The following is a 19,659-nucleotide window of genomic DNA, read 5'->3' on the forward strand; positions in this document are numbered from 1 at the left end:
CCACTCTCTCTCTCAAAATTAATGGAAAAAATATCCTCAGATGAGAATTAACAACAAAAAATGTGGCTTAGACTTTTCTGCCCTTTAGGATCTGGTCCCACCCTTCCTAACCTTTACATTTGGTATAACTGGCATTGGACGCTATTGTTGGTTCTTGGATGATTAAGCTGGCTGCAGTATGTAATTAGGATAGGATGGATTGGAGTTGTGGAGGGTAGCCTGGAGACTCTTCTAGAAATATGGATATCAAAGTTTTACATTAGGATACTTATAGAGCCTTTTAAGAAAACTAAGGAAGAAGTAATGGGACTTAATTAATAAGTTGATTTCTCTCTTTTTAAAAATACAGAGAATGATAAACAGTTCCCATTTTGTTAAATCATAAAATTTTGCTAAATTTGAATCAGATCTTCTTTTTAAAGAAGTAAGCAAATTACAGATTCAGTTTAATTTCCCATATTCACTTCCTGACCCCATTTTCTCCCTTTTCTCCTTTCCCCAAAGTAACCAAGGCATATCTAGGAATTTTAGGTTTTTATCTAAATTTCCTGTTTGGTTAAAAAATCGTTTTGTTTTTCACTTAATCAAATAAAGATAACCCTGGGAGTTAAACAGCTCCTTTAAAAGAAATCACAGTCAAAATGATTTCAATGCCTGAAAACACTCAACAAAAGTAAAGTATTATATATCTTCTCAATCCTATATAATAAAAGGCTAATATGCAAATTGTCCCCTCAGGAGTTCGACCAGGAGACCAGGAGTTCGATTGCTCCCTATGACGTACACTGACCACCATGGGGCAGTGCAGAACATGGTAGGCGACCAGTGGTGGTGGCAGGGCACTGAGGGAGTGAGGGAAAAAGGAGGCGGGGAGGCCAGGAGGTGGGGAAACGTGTGGTGGTGGCATGCAGGCAGTGAGGGAAGGAGGAGGCAGAGAGGCGGGGAACCTGATCGGCCCTGATCACCAGCCAGGCCTAGGGACCCTACCCATGCACGAATTTTGTGCACCGGGCCTCTAGTGTCAGGGCCAGCCTGACAGGTTGAGCCAGGTTGGGGTAGGGAGGTGGGAACTGAGAAAAGAAAGAAAGACAGGAGAGTGGGATCAGGAGAACTACAGCTCAATCGAGGAACTGCAGCAAGTTTATTAACCACACAATGTTATTTATACACAAGGCACTGAATAGGAGGTCTGTCAAGAGGAATGTATTCTTTGTTCCTCTTAATCTCTAAGGGAGGGACAGAGCAGAAGGACAAATTCTCGGTACAGCAAATCTCAGTAAATAGTTACAGACTTCTTGGTAAGCCATGAAAGGTTGTTCTCATTCTACAAAGGTTGCTCTCATTCTACGGATAACCACCATCCAAACAAGTCTGGGAAAACTGTGTGGGTAAGGGTCCCAGTCTAGCTGGCCCCTTCAGGTGCAAGGACCATGTCAGCTTACACCCGGTCTCCAACACTCTAGTATATATATGAAAGGCTAAGTGACCGACCATCTGTCCATCCGACCATTTGACCGACTGACCAGCCAGTACATATGATGTGCACTGGCAATTTAAAAATTAATTTTGACCCAACGCATCCACGATATATAGAAAGCTCTCGCTGGTGCCAGTCACACACAATATATGTATCTGAAAACCAACTATTGGCACTTTGTTGTTGTCATATCATGTTTTTGTTTATTTATTAATCAATTTGTCAATCATTGTTTTTATCAATGTTTTTATATCGTTTTTGTTACTTGTATATCATGTCTTTGTTGTTTTTATATCATGTTGTTATTGTTTATTAATTTATATATTATTTTCATATACATTTTACTAATTTTCTTTCATCTCTGACACTTCTATTATAGAAAAAGGGCAAATAACGATATTAAAATATTTTGTATTTTAATTTTATAATACTATATCATATATACTATTTTGACATGTAATTTTTGCAGTAGCGTAATTATCACACGAATCTTTCTTCTAATTAATTTCCTTTCAATGTGCATGAATCTGTGCAGCAGGCCACTAGTAATATATAAATATTTAGTATATAACTTTTGAAAATGTGGATACTATTAACTTATCTCTAAACAGTACACTATTACAAGTTTTTCAGAAGCTATATTTCCTTAATAGAATGGAAGTCGACAATAAAATAACATTAAATACAGACTAAGATGTTCATCTAAGTAGAAATGTCATACTTTGCAAAAATAATAAGTTTTATTTGTGATTTCCGTAAAATTATATTCATACATAAAATAAATGACTTAAACATCTTCTCCCCAGATATCAAGGAACTTTTACATAATTATAAAGAAAAACTTAACAGTAAGAGAGTTGATATTATACTATAGTACTACAGTACAACTCACACCAATGTGTATTTATTTTTGTAGTTTTCATGCCCTTGAGGAGAAAAAGAACCGAGAATTCAAGCACCTTTTAAGTACTGAGTGTTTGATTTTGTGTGTTTTAACAGGCAGTTAACTTGAACGCTAATTGCAAACTGTTTCTTGAGAGGCTGCTCAAATCTCGATTTGTTCTTTTACCCTTAGCCAAAGTCTAACTCACATACAGAGCACAGGAGTCGGTCAGAGAGCTCTGGGCAATGTCTGTGTGCAGAACGTCGTGTTCTCCGCCTCCAACTCTCTCCTTTCTGGACATACACCCTGTGGTTACCCTGAAGTCTGTGCTCTGGTTCTGCAGGCCACAAGGACTGTAGAAGTTTCACTGGTGTTTTAGCCACTGTGCATGGTTCAGCTTAATACCTGCCTTCACGTTAAAAGCCATAAAAATGGGAAACTCACCCTGTACTGGTCCCTTGTCCCAAGTGTCAACTCCCTTTTAGAATCATTTGCATTTGTCCACTCTCCAGTACCTTCAGGTCTTTGTGGGTTTGGTTTGTTTTCTTTGTTTTTGTATTTTGTCTAGAGTTTACAGTTGTTACCTATGGGAAGGTCAGATATTGTTGGAGTTTGAATGGCCATATAGGACACAGATGGTTTGAAATGATTTTTCTGTTTGTTGATACAAAGAAATGCAATTGACTTTTGTATATTGACCTGGCATCCAACAACCCTACTATATTTTAACATTCGTTCTAAAAATTATTTACTGTTGGAAGTGCTTATGTGCTCAACCATTTCATCTGTAAATACGTGTTTTGTTTCTTTTGCAGTTCTTGCACTTTTTGTCTCTTTTTCTTGCTTTACAGCTTTAGCTAGGACTGCTAGCCACTATCAGATTCAGGAAGTCCTTTCTATTTCTGTGTGCTAAAATTTAAAAGTATATACAGTGGACACTTGAACAATACAGGTTTGAACGACACAGGTCCACTTATGTGCATATTTTTTTTCAATAAATATGCAGTGAGCCCTTTGTATCCCCAGGTTTTTTATCCGCAGTTGGAAATTCATGAATGCAGAGGGCCGACTGTATGCATTGATCCATGCCATTTTATATAAGGGACTTGAGCATCTATAGATTTTGGTATCTGTAGAGGTCCTGGAACCAATTCCCCACAGATACCAAGGGACTGTAGTTTTTGAGGAGTCAAAAGTTATATGCCGATATTTGATAGCACACAGTTGGGCACCCTAAACCCCTGCATTGTTCAAGGGCCAACTGTGTACATTTACATATATGTATCTTAGGTTGAGTTCCCTAGAAGCTGAGATGGGGATTCTTGGGTAAATTATTTATAAAAGGACTGCTCTCAAGAGAAACCTGTAAGGGAGTGAGGGAATCAGCACAGGGAAAGGAAAGAACTAAGCAATGATTTAATTTCAGGTGAAATTGAATCTCAACTTGATTCATTGGCCCTTCAGAGTATTAATTGCATAATGGAGTTATAACCCTGCATCAAACAGTCACTGGCTGTTGGTCATGAGGAAGGTGTGTATAACCTTCATGTGTTCTGCACAAACAGATTCAGAAACAGAGACAAAAGGGATGGTTACCAGAAGGGAGGGGATGGAGAGAAGGGCAAAAAAAGGAAGGGGAATTTAGTCAATAAGATTGTGATATGTTTACATGGTGACAGATGAGTATTAAAATTAATGGAGTGATCACATTATAAGGTATAAAAATGTTGAAATCACTATATTGTACACCTGAAACTAATACAACAATGTAAGATTGTATACCAGTAAATAAAAAATAAATTTATCAAACCAAAACCAGAATGCAAGGTTGGTATAATATTCAAAAATCAATCAAGGTTATCCACAACTTTGACAGGTTAAAGAAGAAAAATCATGTACCAATTTCAACAGATGCAAAGTGCCTAATAAAGTTAAACATTTGTTAAATAAGATAAAATCTAACAAACAAGGACTATATATAAATTCAGTGTGTGTGTGCTAAGATCCTGTGAAGATCCCCCCAAAGATCCGTTTAACTAGTTGGTTGTGTCCATTTCCAGCTACTATAGGTTCACACATGTGCATCCTTCCCTGGAGAACTGCCCTAGGATGATCAGAGCCAGCTTGTGTAATTCCACTTCTTTCTCTGCCAGCTTATTTCACTTAGCACAATACCCTCTAGATCCCTCCACATTGTCACAAATGGCAAGATTTCATTCTTTTTTATTGCTGTGTAATATTCCATTGTGTATATGTACTACATCTTCTTTATCCATGTATCTATCAACAGACACATAAGTTGCTTCCATATCTTGGCTATTGTAGATTTTGCTGCAATGCACATAGGGGAGCATATATTTTTTGAATAATGTCTTCTCATTTTCTTTGGATAAATACCTGGAAGTGGAATTGCTTTAAGGTAAGGGCTGAAGCCATAAAACTCAAGAAAACATAGCAAGTAAACTATCTGACATCAGTCAGAGTAATATCTTTGTGGACACATCCCCTCATGTAAAGGAAACAAAATTAAAAAATAAACAAATGGCACTACTAAAAATAAACAAATGGGACTACTAAAAAGTCAAACTAAAAAGTTTCTTCACAGTGAAAGAAACCTTCAACAAAACAAAAAGGTAACCTACTGACTGGGAGAATATATTTGCAAATTATATATTTGATAAGGGGTTGATATCAAAATATATAAGAAACTTATACAAGTCAATAACTGTGACCTCCTGGTTCATAGGTCGACTCTCAACCACAGAGCCATGCTGGTTGGACTATACATAGTATTTATTGGCTCCTTAGAAAGGCTTCATATTAGGACTCTGCTTGTGATCCTGATTAAGTCTTAATACTTCTTTTTTATAGAACCCCAAAACAAAAGAGCAAATTGAAAATCTGTTACGAAATGGAATGAATAAGGAACTGCGGGATCGTCTTTGTTGCCGAATGACCTTCGGAACTGCAGGACTTCGTTCTGCTATGGGGGCAGGATTTTGTTACATTAATGACCTTACAGTAATACAATCAACACAGGTAAGTCTGTATACTTTTTATCACTCAATGTTTTTTACCGTATAAATTAGGTAGTGCCTTTCTAAAAAAAAAAAAAAAAAAAAAAAAAAACCCGAAACCTTCATATCCAGGAAGATGCTCTCTTGTAGGTAAATAAAAAAAAGAATAAATTCTGATCTTTGATTTATCTTAGAAGGCATTTCTGTATCTTCAAGGTCAAAGACTAAATTTCTCAGTAGGAGTTATTTTGGTTGTCATTGTCACCTTCTTGACAGTGTTACTTTGCATTTGTCTTAAATAGGTGAAATCTTTTGGTTAGCTTTTGTCTTGTGATTTAGCAAGGCTTAAAATGGTCAAAATTCTTTTCTCTAGAGCCGTAAGGCAAGAAACAATTTCTTTTGGCTCTTCTAACAAATGAATATTGACATTTCCTATTTAGATTACCCATTTTGGCATATGGCCATTGATACAGGTTAATCAGAGTATTTGGAAAATTTAGTTGAAAATATTTCCCTTGGTTCTTCATATCCATTTGAGAGTTCTTTAAGACAGTGTATGACATGATACCATTTATTTTATTTCTCCCCATTTTATGCAACTTATTTTGGAAACAAGAAACTAATTACTTTTCTTTCCAGTGAATCATTATCATTGCTTCAAGGAACTATGCTTGCTTGAAGGCCAAAATGATTTGGCATATACTAAAAATAGATCTGGTTTAGAGAAATGTTCAGTAGTAATTCTAATTGACCCTGGCAAACAGAAAATCATCTTTAGCCTTGTTCCGAGGGAATGCTCTCAAGCCAAGGGCTAATGCAGGGGGTGGGGATGTAGGGTTGACAACATACATACCACCTCCCCACCCCCCTCTCCTCATCTACAGATGCTTCAGTTCAATCTTTTTTATATATTGGGTTTCCTCTTAAGCTTTCATTGTAAATGAAGAGCCCTTGACTTAACAAAATGGGGTGGAGGAGCTGTTTGAAAAACAATTTCTATAGAAGTGCAAATTTTTCCTGGAGTTGAGTGTGAAGTAGAAAAGTCAGATGGAATCTGATTCTTCAGCCTTAGCCCTTTTCAGAATCTAGGTAGAGGGGGAGAAGATAAAATGGATTTTTATGCCAGAGAATAATAGAATAATATGAGGTTCTGTGAGGTTTTAGGATAGATCATTAGAAATAAATAAGTGGGTGAAACTAGCCAATTTGGGTGTGCATGTGCACACACACACACACACACACACACAGAAAGTAAGTTAGGAAGAATAATTATTCTTTTTTTAAGATTTTTAAATTGATTTTTAAAGAGAGAGAGGAAAAGAGATGGAGAGAGAGAGAAACATTGATGTGAGAGCAAAGCACGGATCGGCTGCTCCTGCACACCCCTTACCAGGGATCGAGCCTGCAACTTAGGCATGTGCCCTGACCCAGAATCGAATCAGCAACCTTTCAGTGCATGGGACGATGCCCAATCAGCTGAGCCACACTGGCCAGGGCAAGAATAATTATTCTTTTTTTAAAATATATATATTTTTATTTATTTCAAAGAAAGAAGGGAGAGGGAGAGAGAGATAGAAACGTCAATGATGAGAGAGAATCATCAATTGGCTGCCTCCTGCATGCCCCCTACTGGAGATTGAGCCCATGACCTGAGCATGTGCCCTAACCAGGAATTGAACCGTGACCTCCTGGTTCATAGGTCGATGCTCAACCAGTGAGCTATCATGGGCAGAATAATTATTCTTGAAAGAGCCCTGGAAGAAGAGTCCAGAAGTCACTGGGGCCTCATTTGGTGTTGCCACATAGTTACAACAGTGCCTTCTATATGGTAGGTCTTTAATTAATGTGTATAACTTAGTTTTAGTTGAATGAATGGCCTTGGGCAAGTCATTAAATGGAGCATCAATCTTATTCTGCTTCCTTTTTAAAGAGATGTTAAAAGACAGACAAAAATAGAAATGGTATCAGCATTTCTCTTTTCAGGGTTGTAAGGACTGAGTGTGGCAATATTTGTGAACTTAGTTTTAAAGAACTTGTAACAATATGAAATACTAGAGGCCTGGTGCATGAATTCATGCATGGGTGGAGTCTGGTCGGCCCACCCCAATCAGGGCCAATCAGGGGCAGGGCCGGCTGCAGGGAGGGGCCCCAGGGCAGTTGGCAGGCCAGCCCCACCCCCTGGTCAAACTCTGGTCAAACTCTTTGTCAAGGGGACAATTTGCATATTACCCTTTTATTATATAGGATTATTTTTAGAAATGAAAGTGTTAATGTTAGCAAATCATTCATAAGATAATTACATGGTTTTAGCTATTTTCATGATGTTTTCAATATTAAATACTTCATTTTTTCGTCACCCTTGACTGTTAATAGTCTTAGTTTATAGGATTTTCTTTTCTGTGAGATTTTAAAACCAAGGAATTACAAATGGGATAAGCCATTTTAAGAAATGTTCTAATGAAGGTTTATGTTGTTGATTAAAAATGTGTCATAAATAGGTGAAATCTTTTGATTAGCTTCCGTCTTGTGATTTAGAAAGGCCTAAAATGGTCAAGATTTTGTTCTCTACGCCTTAAGGCAAGAAACAATTTCTTTTGGCTCTTCTAACAATATTTTTAGCATGTCCCATACTTTTCCCCCTTTATGTTTTATGTAGCGTATTGGGTTTAATATTTACAATTAAGTACATTAAGATAATGTTTGTGGTATTAAATGTTTCTGGAACTCCAGGAAATAAATGTTTGACCTCTCACCTTTGAGGATTGAACAGTATTGTTTCCACATTGGGCCATAAAGGCAGAAGCCAGATTCCCAGGAGCCCATAAACTGCACACTGCACATAAAAATAATAGATTTTAAATCGTAGAAGAATGCAGGCATTAGTCAGGAGCTAACGCTTTGTGTTTCTCTGCTTCAGGGGATGTACAAATACCTGGAGAGATGTTTCTCAGACTTCAAGCAGAGAGGCGTCGTCGTCGGGTACGATACCCGGGGGCAAGTAACTAGCAGCTGCAGCAGCCAGAGGTACAGTGTTCATTGTTTCAGAGATTAATATGGATTGGGGGGGGGGGGAACCTTAATTTTTCCCACCAGTAGCAGGATATCTGAATGAGGAAACTGTCAATAAGAAATGTGATCATATGCTAATATTTATTTTAGAGCTGAAATAGAGGCATTTCAAAGATAAGCTTTAGCTTTTACAGAAAGGAGTAATATTTAAAAATATTTAGAGTTAGTATTTAGAACAGCATCATGCTTATTTTATGATTTTCTATTTTGATCAAGGCACTGGGTAGGAATAATGATGTAGCTTATATTTTCTCATTGTAGTCCCATTTGAATAGTTTTAGGGTATTTTTACACATAGATAATCATAATATCTTATTTTTTCAGGGGGTAATTATGCATATTGTGTTTATTAAAGTCTCTTATTTCAATTTTCTCTGTTATTTTTACGTTTTTTGGGTTTTATTTCTTAGTAAAAGAGCCATCAAAAGATAAATGAGAAAAAGAAAGAAGTTAAAATGTCAATTCTCTTTATTGTTAAGCTCCTTTAAAAAAAAATCTCATTTATCTAACCTTTTTAAGTTAGAGCATGAAGCTTAAATAACCAGTGATTATAGGAATTGGTTATATTAGGATACCATATATTCAGAATAATTGTAATAGGAAACATTTATTATGGAAGTTAGGTTTCTAGAAAGTATGATAAGACTGAGTGACTAATCTTTTTTTCTCTCTTTTTTTAGGCTTGCTAAACTCACTGCTGCAGTCTTATTGGCTAAAGATGTTCCTGTGTACCTGTTTTCAAGATATGTTCCTACACCTTTTGTAGTAAGTGTGTTATGTTATTAATCGTACAGTTTGCTGCTCTGGAAGAGGTTTCTTAAGTCAGCCAGGATTCAAAGATTTGTCCTGCCTGTAGTTGTCAATATAGTGATATGAAGTGCCAAGAGAAGAATCAAAGGAAAAGTGTTGCTCTGAATTTATTTTCATTCAACAAGCGTGTGCTAAACCAAGTAAGAATTTGATCTGTAACAAACTGACAGATCCAGAGTCATGGTGGAGTATTTTAATACTATTCTTTCAGAAATTGATTTATTAGACAGGCAGAAACAATTAAGGATAGCTTTGAACACACTGTTAGTATGTTTGATCTGTGTGTGTGTGTGTGTGTGTGTGTGTGTGTGTGTGTGTAAAAACCCTGCACTTAGTGATGGTAGGATGTTCATTCTTATCAAGCAGGATCATATAGGAAATCTCAGCAAATACCAGAGAACTGTTTATTAAACTATAGTCCTGGACCCTAATGCAATAAGATTAGAAGTGAGAAATCCAGTGTTGGAATTTTAAAAACACTTTTATGAAGATATCATAGTGAAGATTAAAAATTACAGGCAATCCTTGCTTTGCATGGTGGCGCAGGACTGTAAAACCATAGAAATCGAGCTAAATCATTAATGGGGAAAATTGTTCTGTAAACTTTAATTTTTTTTTGTCAAAACATAAAAACACTCTTAACCCTTACTTTAAAATTTTTTGTCAAAACATTAAAACATTTGTAAACCTTACTGTTGGGTCCCTTTGTACACCATAAGCGTCTATAGACACAAGCGGCGGACCTTCCGCACACGCCACGCGCGTCTGTAGCTGCAAACCTCTACGTGGAAAAGGCGTTTGGTATGCTCTTCTACTAGTGTTGGCACAAAACAGCGAAAGGAAACCAAATACACCTGTAAACAATGTAATGTTCCAGTAAATTCAAAACGTTGTGGCGTGTGGGGATGGTTCCCATTTTGGACACGTGGCAGCTAACTGATTTAAAAACGTATAGGGAAAATAAAAAATAATAAACCTGTTCTTTATTTAGTATACTGTAATTTAAAATATTGAGGACTAAAGTGTTTTATTCCTTTGTAAAATAACTTATTAAGAATATGACCAGTGTTTGCTTCTTGTCGTATCCCTTAACAATATAATGAGCATCTTTTCTATGCCTTAGTGAACTGTCACACTCCTAAGTTTGGATTAGGTTCCCACATTTTATCCTTGGTACCTTCAATGTTATGAACTCTCTCTGAGAATTCCTTTTTTTGTTTTTTGTTTTTTGCCAGTATCACTTCCTCTGGGACATCTTCATCCTTTTCATCACAAGTATAACTCTCACTTCAATCCATATGTTCGCCTTCACTAGGCTCTTCTGGTTGCAGATCTAGAGTCTTTTGAATGACAGCAGTGTTATCAACATTCCCAGTTATTTTTTCCTATAACTCCATTGCCCTTCAATTCAAATTTCTTTCCACCATTATCACTTTTGTGTTTTTGCTGCATTTTCATCTTTGTTGGCTAGTTCCTTCTTTCAGTTATCCATTTTTGCAAGCTATAGTTAATATAGCATAGTCACTGAAATTTAAACATGTTGTTAGAAGACTAGGATTATTTAACTAAAGCATGGTGTCAGACATTTGTGTATATTGGAACTGTGCAAAGCAAGGACTGCCTGTATTTAAAACTGAGCAACAATAAGTAGCAAAAATTATGGGCTATAACTAAAGCCCTGCTTAAAGGCAAATTTATAGTCTGAATAAATTAGAAAAAAAATATTAAAAATGATGAGCTAAGCTATTGAACTTAGTATGTTAGAATGAAAACAGAGTAAGTCCAAATAAAGTAAAAAGGAAGGGAATAATAAAGCTATAAGGAAAATCAAATAGGAAACAAAGAAAAGAGTACCAACAAAAGAGTAAGTTGGCTATCTGAAGAAACTAATAAGAAAAATAATAAATACAGTAGAGATTAAGAAAAGCACAATATTCTGAATAACATAATGCAAATAAATGTAAAAGCTTAGATGAATTTCCCAATTTCTTATAGTAATTGACACATCAAAACTGGTAAAAAATAGAAAACCTGGCCCTAGCCAGTTTTACTCAGTGGTTAGAGCATTAGCTCACGGACTGAAGGGTCTCGAGTTTCTACTCTAGTCAAAAGCACATACCTCAATTGCAGGCTCTATCCCTGGCCCTGGTCAAGGCACCGTATGAGAGGCAACCAATCAATGTGTCTCTCTCTCTGCGTCTCTCCCCATCCCTTCCACTCTTCTAAAAATCAATAGAAAAATATCCTCAGGTGAGGATTAACAAATAAATAAATAAAAAGAAATAGAAAATCTTAATAAGTGTCTAACCACTAAAGAAATTAAACTGATATATTTTTTAAATCTTTTCAAATTAAATATGCCAACCCCAGGTGACTTTATAGGCAAGTTTTACCAAATGTTTGAGGAAGAGATAATATCTCTATAAATGGTAACTAGTGATTTACTGGAAAAATACTGAGTGGCTCAAAGAAATGAAGGAGTTATTAAATAATTAGTTCTAATGATTTACAGAAACCAGGAAGGATCCAGAAATTTAGAACATTTTTATAGGATTCTGCCACTGGGTTGCCAGTCCCAACTCTATCAATCCCTGTGTGGCCTTCCTCTCTTATTGAAGGTAGATTTGCTCAGCTGGTGGGGAAGGTATTTTTAGCAGTCCCAGATTCACAGCCTTTATCAACATAACCTTGAGTTAAAAGGCAGTCCTCCTTGTGTACCTTCAGCAGAGAGACTGGCGTTATGAACCAGTTTCTGAATTAAATCAAGAGATAAGTTACTCTGGTCAGTACTGGACCACGTGTCCATCCCTCCATGGCCAGGAGGAGAGAAGTTGGATGCAATGGTAGAGGAGTAGAGGGAACATCCTACAAAGAAAAAGTGAAACTGAACCTCTAGGAATTAACTTTGACAACAAAGATGGTGAGTTGACCTTTATATGATATAGAGACCACAGAGTATATATACAGATTTCCAATTTTTTTTTCTCAGATTTTCAAATTGGAAGGCAAGAGACCTGTATTCTACCCTTGAATCTCCTCCCTTATGATTGTATAATGTTGGATAAACCTCAGTGTAAAATTTTTTGGATTAGGTGATTTCTAAATTTACTTCCAGCTCTAACATTTTATGATTATATTCATCACTCATATCTCCAGAGTCTAGTGGAGTGTCTGGCATATAGTAGATGCTCATTAAATGTTTGTTAAATGAGCAAAGTAATAAAAAACATAGGACTAAGTTAAATGAGACTAGCGGGGAAAAGCCATTCAGCCTAGCAGGTGGTTACTGTTGACCTTTTAGAAATGGGCCCCACCCAATGAACCAGAGTTGATGGTTGAGGTTGTAGGCTATTTATATCTTGATGTCTTTTCCTGTTATTTAGTCAAAGGTATTCTAATGTCACATGTATGAGGAGCCAGGAAATTATGCTGTTGCTGTTTTTTCAGCCATATGCAGTCCAGAAGCTCAAAGCAGTTGCAGGTGTGATGATTACAGCATCTCACAACCGCAAAGAAGATAACGGATACAAGGTAAATCTTGGGCTCCTATTCTTTGCTTATTTACATATTCCTTTCTTATTTAAATAATAAATGCTGAGTTTATTTTCTATACTGGGGAGCAGAACCAAACACTGGGGGCAGGGAGATAAAAGCATTGAGGCCAACCCTCAAAGAATGTGTATTCCTAATGGCCCTTATTACTTCTCAACATGTTCTATTATAACAAAAAGTCTCTTCATCGGTCTCATTACTTCTATCTTACTGCCCTCAACTTCCCCGTTCTGTTCCAAATCCATCCTGTCTTTCATTTCAGAAATATAATCATATTGTATCTAAATGAATTGGAGTTTGCAGGAAGAGAGCCAGAGTAATAGTACTTGGACATCACTGTCCTCTCCCTCTAACCTTCTACCAGGGCTCCCCATTGGCCACAGGATCCGCTTGATGTGTCAGAAAGCCTCTGTGACAGAAAGTAGGGTGGAGAAGGGTGAAGAGTGGCCCTGGAGGGACACACAGAAAACACACAGCACAATATTGAGGGCTCCTGGGTGATGAGTCCATGATCTTATATTTGCGTTTCTTCTTGTATGGAAGGTCTTCAGGTGCACTGGGGAAAATAAAATTTAGTAGTAATACTAACCAGCTAAGTGGGTAGTACTACCCACAAGTCACAGAAGCAAGATTAATTCCGTTTTGGATATATTAAGTTTGAGGTATTTGGTCAGCCAGGTAGCAATGTCCTATATACAGTTAGACATAAAGATCTGTTGATCAGGGGAGAAATCTGGACTGAAGTTATGGATTTGGGGGTCACCATATGTATTAGAGTATGTAAGTGTATTTGGAAGTTCTTTACTTCAAGTATTCAGCTATATGTTGTCTCTGGGATGAGCAGCCCAGAGACAACATATGGTAGAAAAGCAGGTCCAGAGGGGATCTGTACAGAATATCAACTCTAAGGGAAGGGGGGAAGAAGAATTGCTGGAGATCGGAGAGAGGCCAGAAAATGTTGGTGCCACAAAAACAAAAGGGATGAGAGAGTTGCAAGGAGGGAAAGAAAGGTCAACTGTCAAGAGAGCTAATAACCCAGATCTCCTCTGAGTATCAGACTCCTATTTCCAGTTGCCTACTTGATAACCACTGGGATGCCTAGTAGACATCTCAAAATTACCAGTGTCCCCAGAACATAGCTCTTGATTCCCCCGCAACCTGCCACATACACACCTAAATGTGTTCCTCTCAGTCTTCCCATCTCTGTAGATTGATGATACCACTCCTTCACTCCTAACATTTAATCCACTAACAGGTTCAACACATTCTACATCTACAATATATGTTGAATATGTTTACTTCTGTCCATATCTTCTACTTCCCCATTCCAAAGCACTGTTGTCTTCTGTCTGAACTACAGCATCCAAGCTGGTCTCTTCCCTTCTTCCATTGTTCTCCCCTGCAGTCCATTCTCTACCAAGTGGCCCGATGATCTTTTAAATATAAACAGGTCATGTTACTTTCTTCCTTAAAATTTTCAGTGGGCCTTAACCGGTTTGGCTCAGTGGATAGAGCGTCGGCCTGCGGACTCAAGGGTCCCGGGTTCGATTCCGGTCAAGGGCATGTACCTTGGTTGCGGGCACATCCCCAGTGCGGAGTGTGCAGGAGGCAGCTGATCGATGTTTCTCTCTCATCGATGTTTCTAACTCTCTGTCCCTCTCCCTTCCTCTCTGTAAAAAAATCAATAAGATATATTAAAAATTTTTTTTTCCAGTGGCTTCTCATTCTTCAAATAAAATCCAAACTCCTTACCTTGGGGCTTACAGGACTCTGTCTCTGCCTACCTCTTCAACCTCGTTTCATTCGCTCCTCTCCTGTGCTCGCTACATTCCAGTCACACTATCTTGTCTCTGCTCCTCCAGCGCCTCCAGTACACCCAGCCCTTCTGCGCTCCCCAGGCTTTGTCATTGTTTTTCCTCTGCTGGGATTGCCCTTCTCCAGATCTTGCAGACTGGCTTGTTTTCATCCTTCAGCTTCCTGCCCAGATGTTTCTTCCTTGACGACCTTCCAGGGTCACCTTATCTCAAGTAGCTTCCCTCAGTGACCTGATCTATCTTGTTTATTTCCTTCATAGAACTTACCACTATCTCTCATTATCTGCTTGCTTTTCCTTTCCTTTTCTTTTTTTAAATTGATTTCAGAGAAAAAGTGAGAGGGAGAGAGAGAGAGCAGCATCAACAATGAGAGAGAATCATTGATCGGCTGCCTCCCACCTCCACTGGGGACTGAGCCCACCACCCGGGGATGTGCCCTTGACCAGAATCGAACCCGGGACCCTTCAGTCCTCAGGCCGATGCTCTATCCACTGAGCAAAACCAGCCAGGGCCCTGCTTTCTTTATAATGAATTATCTGTTTGTTGACATGGTTGTTTGACACCCACCCACCCCCATTCCCAATATAATAAGCTCATGCATGGGTGGAGGTATTTAGTCTGTTTTGATATTCATTGTTGTTGAACATATTTGTCACATAGTAAACCTTCAAATATTTTTTTTTCTTAAAATATAAGCACAAGGTAAAAAATACAAAAGTTAAACAGCCTAAAAAGTTACATAATAAATATTATCACTCCTAAACCTTTCCCCCAGTACCCCTTTCAGAAGCAAATACTGTTTCCAATTTTAGTTGCCTTCCAGAGATAGTCTATGCATGTGTAATCATATATACACTTGTCATTCTCTTGTTTTTTTCACAGTACAAAACAGTATGAAACAGTCTTAGAGATAATTCTCTGCATCGAGTCATCGATGATAGATGATAGATAGATAGATAGATAGATAGATAGATAGATAGATAGATAGGTCTGCCTCATTGATCTTTAAAAACCTATATAGATGAATCCTAATTTATTTGACTGGTCCTCTGTTGATGAATATTTCATTTGTTTCTGATCTACTTATAAACAGTGCTACAATGAATGTTCTTCTACATATAATCTTTGTTCATATGTGCAAGTAGCTTTATATAGTCAGTATAGAATAGTAGTTTAAGAGTATGGTTTGGGTTTGAAACCTACCTCTGTGACTCAGAAGCTTTTTGACTTCAATATACCATCAATATACTTTGGCGTTTATTAATCTCGTCCCATGTTGACATTTTCTACTTGATTAATTTGGTGTGCTTCTTTATGAAGGCAAATATCTCTAGCTAAGAAAATATCTGGCCAATATTCCAAGTATTTATAAGTGTATTTACCTATTATCTAGGTTTATTGGGAAACGGGTGCTCAGATCACATCTCCTCATGACAAGGAAATTCTGAAATGTATAGAAGAATGTGTGGAACCCTGGAATGGTTCCTGGAATGATAATTTAGTGGACACCAGCCCACTGAAGAAAGATCCTCTTCAGGACATTTGTAGTAGATACATGGAAGACCTGAAAAAAATCTGTTTTCACAGGTACCCAAGTGGAACTATAGGATATTATTACCTTAGAATAAGATTAACAAATAAGGGAAAGAAATACCTATAAAAATGTGTTGGATGTTTATTATATTTAAAATTATAGCTAAACAGTAGGTTCATAATAGCAAAAAAGTGGAAATAACCTAAATATCCATCAACTGATGAAGAGATAAATAAAATATGATATATCCAAACAATGAAATATTATCCAGTTGTAAAAGGAAATGAAATACTGATGCAAAATACAGCATAGATAAGCCTTGAAAATATTATCCTAAGTGAAAGAAGCCAGTCACCAAGGACCACATATTATATGATTCTATGTATATGAAATGTCCAGAGTAGGCAAATCTATTGAGACAGAAACAGTGGTTACCGATGGCTGGGAGGAATGGGAGGGTTAGAGAGCGGCAGCTATGGGGTATGCAGTTTCTTTTGGGGGCAATGAGAATGTTCTAAAATTGATTATGATAATGGTTGAAAAACTCGGAATATAGTGAAAGCCATTGAATTGTACACGTTAAATGGATGCATTGTATAGTATATTAATTATCTCTCAGTAAGGTCATTTAAAAAGTGTAGCTAAATATATGTATTCTCTCTGGATAAGATTAGGGAATTTTCTCTAAAAATTTATTTTGCCTTTTCTATGTCCATATTTTCATAACTACTTCATAAACAGCTAACACAATTGCTGGAAAGCATCCTGGCTTGCAGAGTATATTTTCCCTATCCTACAAAACCGATTTTAGCTTTTTCCATAGCTTGTTTTAAGTATATCTCAAGTAACGAGCTTTAGATCGATTGAATGATGATTTTTCTTTACAGGGAATTAAACTCAAAGACCACCTTGAAATTTGTGCATTCATCTTTTCATGGGGTTGGACATGACTACGTGCAGTTGGCTTTTCAAGTGTTTGGTTTTAAGCCTCCAATTCCAGTACCAGAACAAAAAGATCCCGACCCAGACTTTTCTACCGTTAAGTGCCCGAATCCTGAGGAGGGAGAATCTGTGCTGGTATCTTTCTTTTATCTTTAAATGTTTATTAGTGTATTAAACTTCATCAAATAGATAGAACTCATTGACAATTCAAAGATTCAAAAAAGCAGAAACCACTTTAGTTTGCATCTTTTAAATTATATAGGAGCCATAGGTTGTTTTGTTTGAAATCTCTATGGTAGATATTCCTACTTCCAGGCTTATTTGAAATTTAGCTGAATTGTATTCCTTCTAAAATTCATGTGACTGGCATAGTGCCTACATTTAGGAATATTAACATTGAATTGAATGTCCTCAATGCAATCTGGCCTTTTGGGTCCCTGTTGCAGGAACTCTCTTTGAGGCTGGCAGAGAAGGAAAATGCCCGGGTAGTGGTCGCCACAGACCCCGACGCAGACCGACTGGCGGTGGCAGAGCTTCAGGAGAAGTCAGTAGACCTGTTATTTGATCAAAAGCTTAAATTTTGATGAACTTTTTTTTTAAGTCGAATAGGCTTGTTGGAAATAATTTTAAAAATAAGAAAATACATCTCCTGTAAGCCCACGATCCAGAAATAAACACCTAGGTTGATATTTTAACATTTTCTTTCTATGTTTTTTGTACTCAAATATTTAAGATATATTTGTTTTTGCAAAGTTGTGACCATACTACACAGGATGGGCCAAAAGCAGGTTTATAGTTGAGAGTACGAAAAACACTTTATTCTTGTATTATTTATTAATGATTGTATTATTTTCCATACGAACAACTGTAAACCTACTTTTACCCCACCATGTATATAATTTTATGTAGATTATTTTCTATTTAATATCATACTGTGAGCATTTTCCCCTGTCCTTAATTATTGTTTAAAATATTAAATTTTAAAATGGCATAATATCACAACAGGTTGCTTATCAATGTGATCATTTCCTAATCTTGGTCCTTTGAGTTGCTATGTATTTTTGCTATTATAATGTTGTGACAACTGTCTTTACATCGAAAGGACATTATATTAACTTTTTTCTAATTAAACAGGATAATAAAAGTAACAATTTTTCAAAAGACATTGCTACCATTTCTACTGTAAGCTCACCCCTGGTCAGTTAGAAAAGTAGTCATAAATGTTTTCTCAAAAAGTCCATACAGTAGTGTTTGGGTTGATGATTTGTAGGTCTTGGGGGTCAAGAAGCTTTAATGAGAAGTTATAAAGTTCCTGACTTGAGTTTTTATTCTCCCTGCAGTGGTCACTGGAAAGTTTTCTCAGGAAATGAGTTGGCAGCTCTGTTTGGGTGGTGGATGTTTGATTGCTGGAAGAAAAGTAAATCCGGAAATGCTGATGTGAAGAACATTTACATGTTAGCCACCACAGTCTCTTCCAAAATTTTGAAGGCAATTGCACTTAAAGAAGGATTTCATTTTGAAGTAAGAATAGATAATACCTGTAGCCACTTTTCTAACCCTGTTTCTATAAATTAAAGGCATCCCCTCATCAAAACGGACTTTTATCAATTTCATTTATGATTCCCACTTTTTTTCTAATTTTGTTAACATTTAATCTTTTTGATAGCTTAGACACTTGAGCCAAATTCATCCAGTGTGTGAATTTCTGAAACTAAGATTAAGTGTTCTTTAGAAATTGCATTAATACTTATTATTCCATACAATAATATCTGGTTTCCATACTAGGAAAATCTGGTTCCTGGCTTCATCAATAACATAAAATCCATTCCAAAAAACTGTAGGTGTCTGGGACCACTTGTGTAAGCTCCTCAAGTTCAGTCTTAAGAAACTTTAAGTAGTCTTCTAAATTGCAAATTAAGACCCAGAGATTCTACATCCAAAAAAAATGATGCCCCTCTCTCAGCACAGATCACTAACCTTTGTGAGCCTCAGGCAGTTGACTAAGCTGACTGCCACTGGAACTAATGTCAATGAAGTTGCTTTTCCTCTGCCATCTTTGCCAAGTATTAGTGAAAATGTCACCTCTGGGCATTTTTCTTGAGCCACAGTCAAGCTACGGGTCTTAACATTAATTGGCTGAGTAAAAGAAAATTGTATTTGTCTTAATAAAACAGAGCTTTCAACCTCAGACTTTCTAAAATACAAATAGCAAAATAGAAAAAAATGAAATTTTATTTAAGCCTAAGATTCTGAATTATAAGTAATACTAACGTTTTTATCATTTATATTTATGGCAAGAAAAATGTATAATGAGCACAAAAGAGAAAAAAGAAATGATTCTAAAGACCAATATTATAAATTTACTTCCTCCTTGTTGTTGTTGTTGTTGTTGGGAAATAGGGGTGGCAGATGATTTTGGCTTTTACGTTATGTTATGTTATGTTATGTTATGTTATGTTATGTTATGTTATGTTATGTTTGTTATGTATGGTGTTATGTTATGTTATGTTATGTTATGTTATGTTATGTTATGTTATGTTATGTTATGTTATGTTTCCAGT

At 36.7% G+C, this 19,659-nt stretch overlaps 1 protein-coding gene across 3 annotated transcripts in view; it reads left to right on the forward strand.

Annotated features, from left to right (window-relative positions):
• The window catches only part of PGM2L1 (phosphoglucomutase 2 like 1), a 42,812-nt gene that overhangs the window by 10,669 nt on the left and 12,484 nt on the right, over positions 1-19,659 (forward strand). For all 3 annotated transcript variants that reach the window (XR_004970376.1, XM_036324989.1, XM_036324990.1), the window contains exons 2-9: positions 5,232-5,399; positions 8,295-8,401; positions 9,127-9,211; positions 12,704-12,787; positions 16,016-16,209; positions 17,044-17,233; positions 17,545-17,642; positions 18,439-18,619. Coding sequence is in view for 2 of the 3 variants with exons in the window: in XM_036324989.1 (XP_036180882.1) it covers positions 5,232-5,399; positions 8,295-8,401; positions 9,127-9,211; positions 12,704-12,787; positions 16,016-16,209; positions 17,044-17,233; positions 17,545-17,642; positions 18,439-18,619 (1,107 nt within the window). In the remaining variant the exon portion in view is untranslated. The remainder of the gene's footprint in view (positions 1-5,231; positions 5,400-8,294; positions 8,402-9,126; positions 9,212-12,703; positions 12,788-16,015; positions 16,210-17,043; positions 17,234-17,544; positions 17,643-18,438; positions 18,620-19,659) is intronic.

Source organism: Myotis myotis, unplaced genomic scaffold (genome assembly GCF_014108235.1).
Source record: "Myotis myotis isolate mMyoMyo1 unplaced genomic scaffold, mMyoMyo1.p scaffold_m19_p_10, whole genome shotgun sequence".
Classification (NCBI taxonomy): Eukaryota; Metazoa; Chordata; class Mammalia; order Chiroptera; family Vespertilionidae; genus Myotis; species Myotis myotis.